The sequence below is a fragment of the Podarcis erhardii genome, assembly GCF_964252035.2.
Source record: "Podarcis erhardii genome assembly, chromosome: 7".
Taxonomy (NCBI): domain Eukaryota; kingdom Metazoa; phylum Chordata; class Lepidosauria; order Squamata; family Lacertidae; genus Podarcis; species Podarcis erhardii.
This window is the reverse complement of record NC_138511.1, coordinates 91,548,658-91,561,688: the sequence shown is the minus strand read 5'-3', so window position 1 is coordinate 91,561,688 and position 13,031 is coordinate 91,548,658. Positions and strand designations below refer to the sequence as shown.

Genomic DNA, 13,031 nt, shown 5'->3' with positions numbered 1-13,031 from the left:
TTGACCCCCTCCCCATCTTTCTTTTTCCTTTCTCCTCCTGTGATGAGGCTGCATTTTAATGTTTTAAGGTTGTATTTAACCTTGTTTTTAAGTTGTATTTCAATCAACTTTTTTATTATTGGTTGTTAGCTGCCTTGAGGCCAGCCTTGGCTGGGGAGAGCGGGGTATAAATAAATGTTACTATTATTACTATTATTATTATTATTAAGAGTGGAATAGAAATTTAATAGATAATAACAATTGTTCTTTTCCTTATTTTTAGATTTTGTATGCTTTATGGACAGGTGTATGCCCATCTGTCAGGGAGGCTTGAGTTGAGATTCTGCATCGCAAAGGGTTGGACTAGATGACTCTCGGGGTCCCTTCCAAATCTCCACAATTCTATGATTCTTTGTCTCAAGTGACTAATAAATTGCAACAGAAATCTACAGACACCTGCAGGCTGTTCTCCTTGGCAGGTCCGGGAAGGAAAGGGACAGTGCTTGAATTACCGTATTTTTTGCTCTATAAGACGCACCAGACCATAGTTTTTGGAGAAGGAAAACAAGAAAAAAAATATTCTGAATCCCAGAAGCCAGAACAGCAAGAGGGATCTGGCTTCTGGGGTAGCCCGCGAAGCCTCCGCAGGGTAGCGGGATGAAGGCTCCACGCTGCCCTGCGGAGGCTTCGCACAGCGAAGCCACAACAGCGAGAGGAAGCACTGTGCAGCTTTCCCTCTCCCTGTTCTGGCTTCTGGGATAGCTGCACAGCCTGCATTCACTCCATTAGACGCACACACATTTTCTCTTACTTTTAGGAGGAGAAGTACGTCTTATAGAGCGAAAAATACGGTGCTTGGGACCACTGGAACAGCATTCCTGCTCAGAAGACCACTGCACTACCAGAGAACTCAGCTACAAGGGATCAAGTGGCAGGGGTTGCACAAGCCCGTTCCCTGCGTGCCCACATCAACTAGGCGTTTGCTAAGCATGCTCTCCCACCCACCCTCACGCACAGAACCCCACCTGGCTGAAGGGAAGCAGAGAAGCAAAGGCAGCTGGTGAAGAGGAAAGGAGCTGGAATGAAGAGGATAAAAACAAAAACCGTTCTTACCTTCAAATTCCTCTGCTCATGAAGAGGTGGTGGTGGTGGTGGTGGGAGGGCGGACAGTATGAGCCAAATAATACCATCAAAACCAACCACAGGGTGAGGGTGAATGGGGAACAGAAAAGCGGAAGGAACAAAATTAAGATGCGGCACACAAACCAAGCAGAAGCGAATGAAATGCACGAGAACTCAAAAAAAGAGAAGCCACAACGCCGGGGGGGGGGGGGAGGCAGAGGGAGCACTACCCACAGGCAGGGACAGCCGGGGGGGGGGGGGGAGACAACGGCAGGGAGCCAGGGGCTGCCGCCGATCCTAAGAAGCAGCTCTCCCTCCGCTGGCCACTCTCGTTTCGCACCTCCAAAACCGACAGCACTTTCGCACATGTGACAACCCGCGGTCATCCGCAACTCTTGGAGAAAAGTCTGATCGGTTTAAGTGCTTTCCAGAAATGGCAAGAACATTAGAACAAATGAACATGGGAATTTTAAATGAAAAAGTTTCCAGCTCTGGCAGGAAATAAAACAAAAGAGGAAATCCTTTTTTTTAAAAAAAAGATATTCAGTTGCATTTCCAGTTTTAGGGATCTGACTTATAACCAGGAAAGGGAAAAACATTCCAGAAAATTAATTACGCTCAATAAAGCAGATTATGTTTTTCTCAGGCTTCTTTAGGTTGCTTTAGGGTTACACACAAGCATTCGAGAACTCAGCACCAGTGAGGAATTTCCTGCTTCCTCCTCAGGAGGAATTCTGCCGAAAGGTTCTGTGGGACGTCAAAGCTTGCATGCTCCTACTTGGTTATCAGTTACTCCAGATCCAAGATTATCTTCACGAAAAGGGTTCTCCTTACCTTTCTCCAGAATGTCTTCTGCACCATCCTCCCACTGGTCTTCGTCTTCATACTCATCATCCACATCTGGAAGGAAGAGAAAGGGAAGGGACGAGGTCCACACGATAAGCCAGGAGTCAAAGATTACATGTCTCTTATGGTTGGGGCAGGGGGCAGAGGAGAAGAGTCTTTTTTTGTTTTTTTACCAGCTTCATCTAAAATAAATCCGCCATGTCTGGGTTTCTTCGCAGGCCGGTCATCATCGTCCTCTTCCTCCTCTTCGTCATACTCTTCCTCCTCCTCTTCTTCCTCTTCCTCCACTTCTTCCTTCTCGCTGCCTACGGCACTGACACGCTCCTCTTCAGCCTGCATGTTATTGAATGAGAACCTTTAACCTGTGACTCGCAGGTGGTTCATGCTGAAGCCCACAGAAAGCAGCTTTACTTAGGGGTGGGGGAAACAGCACCAAACAGCTTGGTTACATGGAAATGGAAACCACAGGCCCCAATTCCTAGCCCCAACCTGCTTTTAGACTTAGGAAGAGATATCCGGGTCTCTAGAGAACTTCTGCCCAAGCTCAGTCCTTGGATACGGCTTGAGAGCCAGAGGCTAGGCAAACACAAGCGGCCCTGTGCTCCTTGTGGGATTGTGCACCCTCCAACGTGCTGGTGAACTAGGCTCAGTTTAAAGCATGCTTTGATTGGTACATAGGGATGGTTTCTCTCGTTAAAGAAGCCCAAAGCTCCCTTGGGTGCACACAGCTGGTTGGGGGAGTCTCTGAATGAGGACGACAATTAATTACATTTTTAAGACCCTCAAGGCGGCTTACTTCATTCTCCTCCTTATTCTACCCTCATAACAACCCTTTGAGGGACTGATCCAAGTCACCCAGAAAGCTTTGTGGCCAGGTGGGGACGTGGACCCTACTTTCCCTAGTCTGCCGCTACACCACACTGGCCCTCTTGTTGTTCCTTACATCTGCCTCCTCACGGTAAAGACAGAAGCTTTTCTCTAAGATGTATGCGGAATGAAAAGAAAGGCTAGAATAGATATTGCTGCATTCCAAGGGGTTGGGCAAGATGGTCCTTTTGGTCCCTTCCAACTTTACAATCCTATGATTTACTCAATTAACGGACTTAACTTAGTCATTCCAGCGGGTCAATTCTGAGCAAGGCTAGTGCTGGATACAACCCAGAGTTTGCCCTGCTGACTCTGCAGCCATGTACCTATGGGACTGCCTCTCCTGGTATGCCCCACAGAGGACCTTAAGGTCCACAAATAACAACACTTTGGAGGTCCTGAGCCTCAAGGTGGTTAGATTGGTCTCAACTAGGGCCAGGGCCTTTTCAGTACTGGCCCCGACTTGGTGGAACGCTCTGTCACAAGAGACTAGGGCCCTGTGGGACTTGACATCTTTCCGCAGAGCCTGTGAGACAGAGCTCTTCCACCTGGCCTTTGGTTTGGACTCAGTCTGACCCTTGTTTCCCTCCCCTTATGGTCTTGATTTATCAGCTACTTTAAAATGAGGCTACATTTTAAATTTCATTTTAACCTGTATTTTAAATTGGTTTTTTTTCTCCCCCCCCCTTATGTTTTTATTGTGATTGTATTGGTGTTAGCCGCCCTGAGCCCAGCTCTGGCTGGGGAGGGCTGGGTATAAATAAAATTTATTATTATTATGAAGATGAAATTGCTTACAGAAAATGTGCTCTGCCCCAGCCCCAAGTTCAAGGGAAGCCAAAACCCAAAAAGACATGTCAGGTGAAGGGTATAAGAGCTTCTTCCTCTGTTCCAGGGTGGAAGATCCACACATAGATCTCCTTACCTGCTGAGACTGTGAACAGCTTTACATGTCTGCAAGATGCCTTGGTGATGTAAATGGTGGCTAGGAAGGCTGCAAATCTGCCAAATAAGTAAATAAATAGCCTGCCTCCCCTCTCCACAACTCAGGCCAAAGACACACTTCCTTGAAGCAGGTGTGAAACACCTGCTTGCCTGCATGATCTCCTCCACCTCACCTCGTTCTCCTCCACCTCTTCCGCCTCACTGCTGCGCTCGCTCTCATCTTCAGAGAAGTTGCTGTCCTCGCTGTCAGACATTGCGGCAACACTTTTCTATCCTGAAGAAAAAGCATAAGCCTCTTAGCCACCATAATAGGCTTGCAAAATCCATTTTTGTTGCCCACCAGTTAATCCCCACGCTACAGGAATAAAGTTTAGCAGAACACAAACATCTGCAAATAACAAGGATTCATCAGTGATGGGAGGAACAACTTCGGACCAAAAATAATGTATCTCTGGACAAGACCACATCATAGGCCTCAAAGAGCATTTACATGATGAGAATGGAAAGACAAAAATCAGCATTATGCAGACGTCATATAACTCAAATTCTCCTTTACATCTGCAGCTGCGTCAGAAACTCAAGATATAAGCTAGGTGCCATATGGCTCCTTAAACTAAGGTCACAGTCACCAAAACGGAATGCCGAGTTGCCATATTTGGGCAAGACGGCTCTAAAGTCTTATTTTTCAAAGGACAGACAGTGATTGATTATCAGTTAAATATCTGGCTAGTTGAGATGACATCACATTGCCAACAAAGGTCCGTATAGTTATGGTTTCAGCTATGGTTTTCCCAGTAGTGATGTATGGAAGTGAGAGCTGGACCATAAAGAAGGCTGATTGCCAAAGAATTGATGCTTTCGAATTCTGGTGCTGGAGGAGACTCTTGAGAGCCCCATGGACTGCCAGAAGATCAAACCTCTCCATTCTTTAGGAAATCAGCCCTGAGTGCTCACTGGAAGGACAGATCCTGAAGCCGAGGCTCCAGTACTTTGGCCACCTCATGAGAAGAGAAGACTCACTGGAAAAGACCCTGATATTGGGAAAGATGGAGGGCACAAGGAGAAGGGGATGACAGAGGACGAGATGGTGGGACAGTGTTCTCGAAGCTACGAACGTGAGTTTGACCAAACTGTGGGAGGCAGTGGAAGACCGGAGTGCCTGGCATGCTGTGGTCCAGGGGGTCACGAAGAGTTGGACACGACTAAACAACAAGTTGAGATGACAACCTTGAGCTAGCTTAAGAACTCTGAGAACTTAAAGAAAAAAAGTCTGGGACAGTCCACATATATACTGGCTTATTCCTACCTCTTTTTCTTAAAGGTGACATGGACCATTGGGATCCACATAGGGATATTCTTCACAACTGTGAGCAGGGCAATGGGGTGGGGTAAGTGAAGACAAGCTACAACAATTAACTCTAACGCTTCTCCTGCTCAGGCTGCATAATTCATTCTGACTGCACAGATAACTGATAGGATTCTACAGGATGTGGTATTAAGTGGGTGAAAAGAGGAAAGATCCAATGATCCCCAAGCATGCAACTCCAGCTGGTGGTCACAAGTGGCCAATAACCAGGTGCAAAATGCACCTGACCAAATTTGAACACTGCTTAGGAATAAGCCAGTATTCTTCAGCTTCTTCAAAACTGGGGTGTCTTTATGGTGAATATGTGCTTTAGGGAATGTGGGGGGGGGTGCCTGAGAAGTGTATATTGTATTTATTTATTGCATTGATATTCCACGTTTGGGACCTGGGTGGCGCTGTGAGTTAAACCACAGAGCCTAGGACTTGCTGATCAGAAGGTCGGTGGTTCGAATCCCCGCGACGGGGTGAGCTCCCGTTGCTCGATCCCTGCTCCTGCCAACCTAGCAGTTTGAAAGCACGTTCAAGTGCAAGTAGATAAATAGGCACTGCTCCGGCGGGAAGGTAAACGGCGTTTCCGTGCGCTGCTCTGGTTTGCCAGAAGCAGCTTAGTCATGCTGGCCACGTGACCCGGAAGCTGTACACCAGCTCCCTCAGCCAGTAAACCGAGATGAGCGCTGCAACACCAGAGTCGGCCACGAATGGACCTAATGGTCAGGGGTCCCTTTACCTTTACTATCCCACCTTTTATTCTCCAAGGAGCTCAAGGCAGTGCACAGCTTTCTCACTCCCTCCCATTTAATCTTCAATCTTCACAACAACCACTCTGAGCTGCGAGAGGTAGCAACTGCCCTCTCCAGGTCACGCTCACTGAACTTCCCTGTGGCTGAGTGAGGTGGATTTAAACTTTGGTATCTCCTAAATCCTGGTCCTCATTTAATCCCCACAACTTTGTAGGGCAGGCTGGGCTGAGAGACACACACCTAGTGATACGTGGGTCCAGGGTTGTGGCGGCAGCAGGACTTGAACCAGGGTCTCTCCCAGGTCCTAATTCTAGACCAGGGGTCAGCAAACTTTTTCAGCAGGGGGCCGGTCCTCTGTCCCTCAGACCTTGTGGGGGGCCGGACTATATTTTTTTTGGGGGGGGGGAATGAATGAATTCCTGTGCCCCACAAATAACCCAGAGATGCATTTTAAATAGAAGGGCACATTCTACTCATGTAAAAACACGAGGAGGCCCCACAAATAACCCAGAGGTGCATTTTAAATAAAAGTACACATTCTACTCATGTAAAAACACGCTGATTCCCGGACCGTCCGTGAGCCGGATTGAGAAGACAACTGGGCCGGATCCAGCCCCTGGGCCTTAGTTTGCCTACCCATGTTCTAGAAACCACACCATGGACCACATTGAGCCCCTTAAGCAGGAAAATATGGGATATAAATCAAAACCAATGCTTAATTCTTTTAATGATTCCCCCTTATGTTTTGGCTGTTCTTTTTTTCTCCTTTTTTTTAACCTGCACACCTTCTTGAGTCCTTGTCAGGGGAAAAGGCATAAATATATGACACTGACACAGCTCAATCAGTGCAGCATGACACTGTTCATCTCATGGTTGTGGGTTTGAGCCCCGTGTTGGACTAAGGATTCCTGCATTGCATTGGGGTTGGACTTGATCCTTCCGACTCTATAATTCTATGAAATAAAATTCAGTGTTGAAAACTCCAACTGTTCCAGGAACATTTTGAAACAGGGAATTTCATTAATGCAGTTTCTGAGCTCTGGGCACAGTACTGACCCTATAGATTTCCAATTAAAACAAAGAAGAAGAAGAGTTTGGATTTGATATCCCACTTTATCACTCCCCCTCAGGAGTCTCAAAGCGGCTAACATTCTCCTTTCCCTTCCTCCCCCACAACAAACACTCTGTGAGGTGAGTGGGGCTGAGAGACTTCAGAGAAGTGTGACTGGCCCAAGGTCACCCAGCAGCTGCATGTGGAGGAGCGGAGACGCGAACCCAGTTCCCCAGATTACGAATCCACCGCTCTTAACCATTACACCACACTAGAAGGAAGTGGAAGGAAAGGAGAACTTTTTTTCAGCCTGCCCACTTCTAGCTACAACACTGGAGAAGAGACCCTAGAATCATAGAAGAGTTGGAAGAGACCCCAAGGGCCATCGAGTCCAACCCCCTGCCAAGCAGGAAACACCATCAGAGCACTCCTGACATATGGGTGTCAAGCCTCTCCTTAAAGACCTCCAAAGAAGGAGACTCCACCACACTCCTTGGCAGCAAATTTCACTGTCGAACAGCTCTTACTGTCAGCTCTTACTGTTACCCTCTTCTTAAGGATATTGGGGGCGGGTGAAGGACTACACCATGTGAAAAATGAAAATATTTTAGCTGCAGTTCATCCATTTTCAGCTTTGAATTCTTGTTATAAAAAAAAGTGCACCTAGACATTCTGTTGTTACACCCATTTAGGTGCCATTCAGCTCGTAGCTTTCCTATCTCAGTTCCTAACACTGATATAACAACAATAACAACAACGGTGGAATAAAGGCAACAAAACAAAACAAGAAAGCCACCAAGAGCCATAAGAAAGGGACCCTTCCCCTTTCATGTACGAACCCATTATTATTATTACTGCTACTGCTATATACTACTACTGATAGTTTATCCCATTAGTGATGTACAGAAGTGAAAGCTGAACCATAAAGAAGGCTGATCGCCGAAGAATGGATGCTTTTGAATTCTGGTGCTGGAGGAGACTCTTGAGAGTCCCATGGGCTGCAAGAAGATCAACCCTCTCCATTCTGAAGGAAATCAGCCCTGAGTGCTCCCTGAAAGGACAGATCCTGAAGCTGAGGCTCCAAGACTTTGGCCTCCTCATGAAAAGAGAAGACTCCCTGGAAAAGACCCTGATGTTGGGAAAGATGGAGGGCACAAGGAGAAGGGGACAACAGAGGACGAGATGGTGGGACAGTGTTCTCAAAGCGACCAGCGTGAGTCTGACCAAACTGCGGGAGGCAGTGGAAGACAGGAGTGCCTGGCGTGCTCTGGTCCAGGGGGTCACGAAGAGTCGGACACGACTAAACGACAACAACAGGGTTAATTCATTTTCAGCTTTGAATTCTTGTTCTTAATAAAAGAGCGCCTAGACATGCCGCTGTTGCACCCATAACCTCGGTTTAAGGTGGCATTTATCTCCTAGCTCTCCTATCTCAGTTCCTAACCCTGATATCACAACAAACGGCGGAATAAACAAAACAACAAAGCCACCAAGAGCCACAAGAAAGGGACCCTTCCTCTTCCAGGCACGACCCCAGTATTATTATTGCTGCTACTACAGTGGTACCTCGGGTTAAGAACTTCATTCATTCCGGAGGTCTGTTCTTAACCTGAAACTGTTCTTAACCTGAAGACCACTTTAGCTAATGGGGCCTTTGGCTGCCGCCGCGCCGCCAGAACACAATTTCTGTTCTCATCCTGAAGCATATCATTTTTTGAGCAATACAGTGGTACCTTGGGTTAAGTACTTAATTCGTTCCGGAGGTCCGTTCTTAACCTGAAACTGTTCTTAACCTGAAGCACCACTTTAGCTAATGGGGCCTCCTGCTTCCGCTGCGCCGCAGGAGCACGATTTCTGTTCTCATCCTGAAGCAAAGTTCTTAACCTGAAGCACAATTTCTGGGTTAGCGGAGTCTGTAACCTGAAGCGTATGTAACCTGAAGCGTGTGTAACCCGAGGTACCACCGTATAACAACAAACAGCGGAATAAGCCAAACAAGAAAGCCACAAGAAAGGGACCCTTCCTCTTCCAGGTACGACCCCATTATTATTATTATTATTATTACTGCTACTACTACTACTAGTAATATTTGTACGCCCCCCTCCGCCCGACAATCTCGGGGGGGGGGAGGGGTTCACAACCTTTTTTTAAAAAAAGAAACAACAAACAAACCCACAAGGAAAAACACAATATTGCGCGGCGCGGGGTTGGGCTAGATGACCTCTGGGGGTGCCCCCTCCCACCATTCTGCGATCCCGCCTGAGGGAAACCACACATACCCCCACCCCCCTCTCTCTCCCCCCGCGAGGGCGCTTGGGGGCCGCCACCCGCGAGGCCGGTGAGGGGACGGGCCCGGGAAGCCAGGCCTCCCCCCTCAGGCCTCCTCCGCCCCGCGTAGAGCCGGGCCTTGCCGAGCCCTGAGGGGAGCGGCAGGCGGGCGGGCGGGCGGGCCTCGTCCCCTCCCTCCCTCCCTCCCTCCTCTCCTCCCTCACCGCGCTTCTCCGGAGGCCTCCCGCTCTTCCCGCCGCCGCCTCAGGGCCTCTCCGGGGGGGGGTGAGGGGGGAGAAAAACCGGCGCGGGCGGCGCAAGAGAACCGGAAAAACCAAAACAGAACCGCCTCGAGCGTCTCCGCGCGCACGCGTACAAGGGGTGTGGGGAGAGGAAATCTCGCGAGAAGATGCGCCATGGAGGAAATTGGGCCGCCCGGGTCACGTGCCGGCGGAGGAAGGGAACGGTGACGTGTTACGCGGCTGGCGGCGGCGACGCGGAGGAGGGGAGGGGGGAAAATGGCGCCCCCGTCACGTGATCGCGCTCGGCCAATTACGGCCCGTCGCTACTTCCCTGGTTGGTCTGGGGCGCCATGGAGGAAATTGGGCCGCCCGGGTCACGTGCCGGGCGGAGGAAGGGAACAGTGACGTGTTACGCGGGTGGCGGCGACGCGGAGGAGGAGGAGGGGGAAAATGGCGCCCCCGTCACGTGATCGCGCTCGGCCAATTACGGCTCGTCGGTTCTTCCCTGGCCTGGGGCGCAACAAGGAGGGGATTGGCCGGCGGGGTGTGTGACGTAGGAGTTGGGGAAGGCCAATGGCAGCGCTGGGATGGTTGGGGGGAGGAGCAGGAGGGGAGAGCGCAGGGGATTCCCCAAGGGGCAGCCCGGGCCGTTCTACTCGGAAGTAAGCCCTATGGCCTTGAATGGGGCTTACTCCCCAGTAGCTGCGCGCGGGATTGCGGGCCTGCCAAGGCTCCTCAGCCCATTCATTGCCCCAGGGGGCGCCCCGCTGAATTCAGTTGGGCTTACTCGTGAGTAAATGACGTGCCTGGTGGGATCAGGCCGCAGGAACCATCCGTTTCATTCATCTGACTATTTTCCATTTATTTATTTTTCTTTGGTAATACCGAGTTTATTCTGTTTGTTATTTTTAAAAGGTTTTTTTAAAAAAAATATTATTATTTATTTTTTTTACCAACAACCAAAACACAGTGAAAACAAACAGTGAAAACCCCCAGGCGGCTGATACATTGGGTATACATAATCAATAACATATTCAAATCAACCACATGTACAGTTCTATATACCTTAACACTCCTCCCTCCATATGGTTCATTTAACTTTTAACATTTTACTTACCCTAAATTGTTCAAACCTGCCCAAATAATTTAATATTTTCTCAAACCAATCCTCCTCCTTCTCTTGAAGTTGGTGCAAAAATGGTATTATACACCTGTAAGGTTATATGGGAAAGCACACCTTGGTTTCAGAACAGACTTCTGGAACGGATTCAGTTCGTTAACCATGGTACCACTGTATTTATTGTCAAGCATAACAATTACAGTCTCTTCTACAGCTCTGGTTACCTAGGCAGCTACAGTGGTACCTCGCAAGGCGAATGCCTCGAAAGACAAAAAACTCGCAAAACAAAAGAGTTTTTCATTTTTTGAGTTGCTTCGCAAGACGGATTTCCCTATGGGCTTGCTTCGCAAGACGAAAACGTCTTGCAAGTTTGTTTCCTTTGTCTTGCAAGTTTGTTTCCTTTTTCTTAAAACCGTGCATTCACTTCGAGGAGCAACTCATAGCCTTTTTTGAGGTTTTTGAAGACTTTGGTGATTTTTGAAGCTTTTCCAAAGTCCGTGCTTCGCAAGACGAAAAAATCGCAAGACGAAAAAACTCGTGGAACGAATTAATTTCGTCTTGCGAGGCACCACTGTATTCCCAGGTCTGCACTGTATGAAGCAGTTGGAGCAACAGGGGAACCGTCCCCTCCCCCACTTTATGTACCTTCCCTTGAAGAGCTGCATGCGCACAGCTGGAGACTGCGCCTGTGTGCAAACTTCCTCTGCTCCTCCCTTTTCAGTCCTCTCCTGGTTCAGGGAGAATGGTGCAGGAGAGGGTGGGGAAGACTCCAGCCCTTCACTTCCCTGACCTGCCTCTTCTTCCTTTTCTTCTGACCCATCCTGTGCTCCACCCTCCAGCTCTGAAGCTTCCCCAGCCTCTCAATCTTGCCTCCTGGCTGGTACAAGTGCCCACAAACCACTACCCCCCCTCTCCCAAGTCAGACTCCAGCCCCTGCTTCTCTCTTTTTTTAAAATAATATTTATTGACAGTTTAAAAATTACATAAAGAAAAAAAGAAAAAGAAAAGAATTAAACAATACAATACATTACAAAAGCAAAAACACTACATAAAACATTAAATTAACAAAACAAAACAAGACAATTAAAAAACACATCCAATATTTTCAAAATCTTGTCTTTCATTCACTTCTTTCAGCGACCTCTCACCTCACTTTTTGTATTCCACTTCAATTAACTGTTTCAGCAATTCCTTTCCATCTTTCTCTATCTTCTGTCCTGTAATTTATCTTAACATATTCTAACCTGGTTTCCCCCCCCCTTTTAATACATTAACAATCTATCTGTACCTATTTCCTTATAACATTTCTGCTAAAGCCATATAGCTTCATTCCATCATTTTTCTAACGTTCATTAATTTTACAATATTTCTGTAAATAATCTTTAATTTTTTTCCAATCTTCTTCCACCGACTCTTCTCCCTGATCTCGGATTCTGCCAGTCATTTCCGCCAGTTCCGTATAGTCCATCAATTTCATCTGCCTCGCATGCACACTTCTCAACCAGTCCCTGAGACCCACACGTTCCCCCACCCCTGAAATAAATGATATCTTTACTTCTCAGGTGATTGTGTTGTAAACAAAAATCTGCCCTTTTCCCCCTTATCCAAGAGCCCATATAGAGTCCTTACGTAGGTTTCCTGTTGGTAGGAGAAAATAACAGAGGCCAACCAGAGAATATTGAGAATCAAAGCAGCTAGTAAGCTTGATCTATTTTATTGATCTGTTGCAACAGGGTGCTCCCCTCACACGCAGGAGAGGAGGAACCGAGAACAATGGCACACCAGGCCTTATATAGACATTTTGAATTCCCTCCCTGGAGTCCAAGACCACCCCCCAGACACATCATACCTACATCACAGAAAGGGTGGTCTACAGCAGAAATCTGAGTGTGTTGTTTATCTCCTGTCGTCGTTTTATCTCTTGTCTGGTAGGTTACCTGTTAATGCTTACTTGACTGGATACCCTGGGGAGCCTGGCCAGTCTTTTGTAATGATAAACACATAGTTCCTGAGCCAGGTCACAGGCTCACCCTATTCAAACACAGACAGACATACCCTTAAGACAGGATTTGTGAAGGAAAAGACAATAGGGAGGCTTTTCCATTTTCCTTTGACCTTGCAGAGAAAACATTTGGTCCGAGACCTGGGAAAAGAAGCGGTGGAAGAGGACTGGAAGAAATTTAAGAACTATCTGCAGAAATACTGCAAAGTTTATGAATGTTAAAATGATGCTGGATATAAAAATAATATGGCATTAGTAATACAGTGTTTAAAAGTATGCAAAAACGTAATAGAAAAAGGGCGAAAGATTAAAGTTATATTATGTCAAAAGTAAACAATATACTAAAGGTGTTTAAACATAAGGAGGAAAGATTGGAGACTTAATAGAAGTGATTTTAATAACTAGAAATGAGTTTTGATAGAGGGTAAGGATTTGCTGTATCTGATTGGACAAAGAGGAACACAAAAAAGGGAGGCGTAATTT

The 13,031-nt window shown here is 47.4% G+C and overlaps 1 protein-coding gene across 2 annotated transcripts in view; it reads right to left on the bottom strand.

Annotated features, from left to right (window-relative positions):
- SUPT5H (SPT5 homolog, DSIF elongation factor subunit) overlaps positions 1-9,469 on the bottom strand; it is a 37,687-nt gene extending 28,218 nt beyond the window's left edge. The window contains exons 1-5 of one of the 2 annotated variants that reach the window (XM_081868733.1): positions 9,409-9,469; positions 3,933-4,033; positions 2,121-2,280; positions 1,936-2,001; positions 1,093-1,104 (exon numbers count right to left, since the gene is read on the bottom strand). In XM_081868733.1, the coding sequence (XP_081724859.1) occupies positions 1,093-1,104; positions 1,936-2,001; positions 2,121-2,280; positions 3,933-4,013 (319 nt within the window). In that variant the 5' untranslated portion in view covers positions 4,014-4,033; positions 9,409-9,469. The remainder of the gene's footprint in view (positions 1-1,092; positions 1,105-1,935; positions 2,002-2,120; positions 2,281-3,932; positions 4,034-9,408) is intronic. The other variant, XM_081868734.1, reaches the window with a different exon arrangement.
- Positions 9,470-13,031: the final 3,562 nt, after the last annotated feature.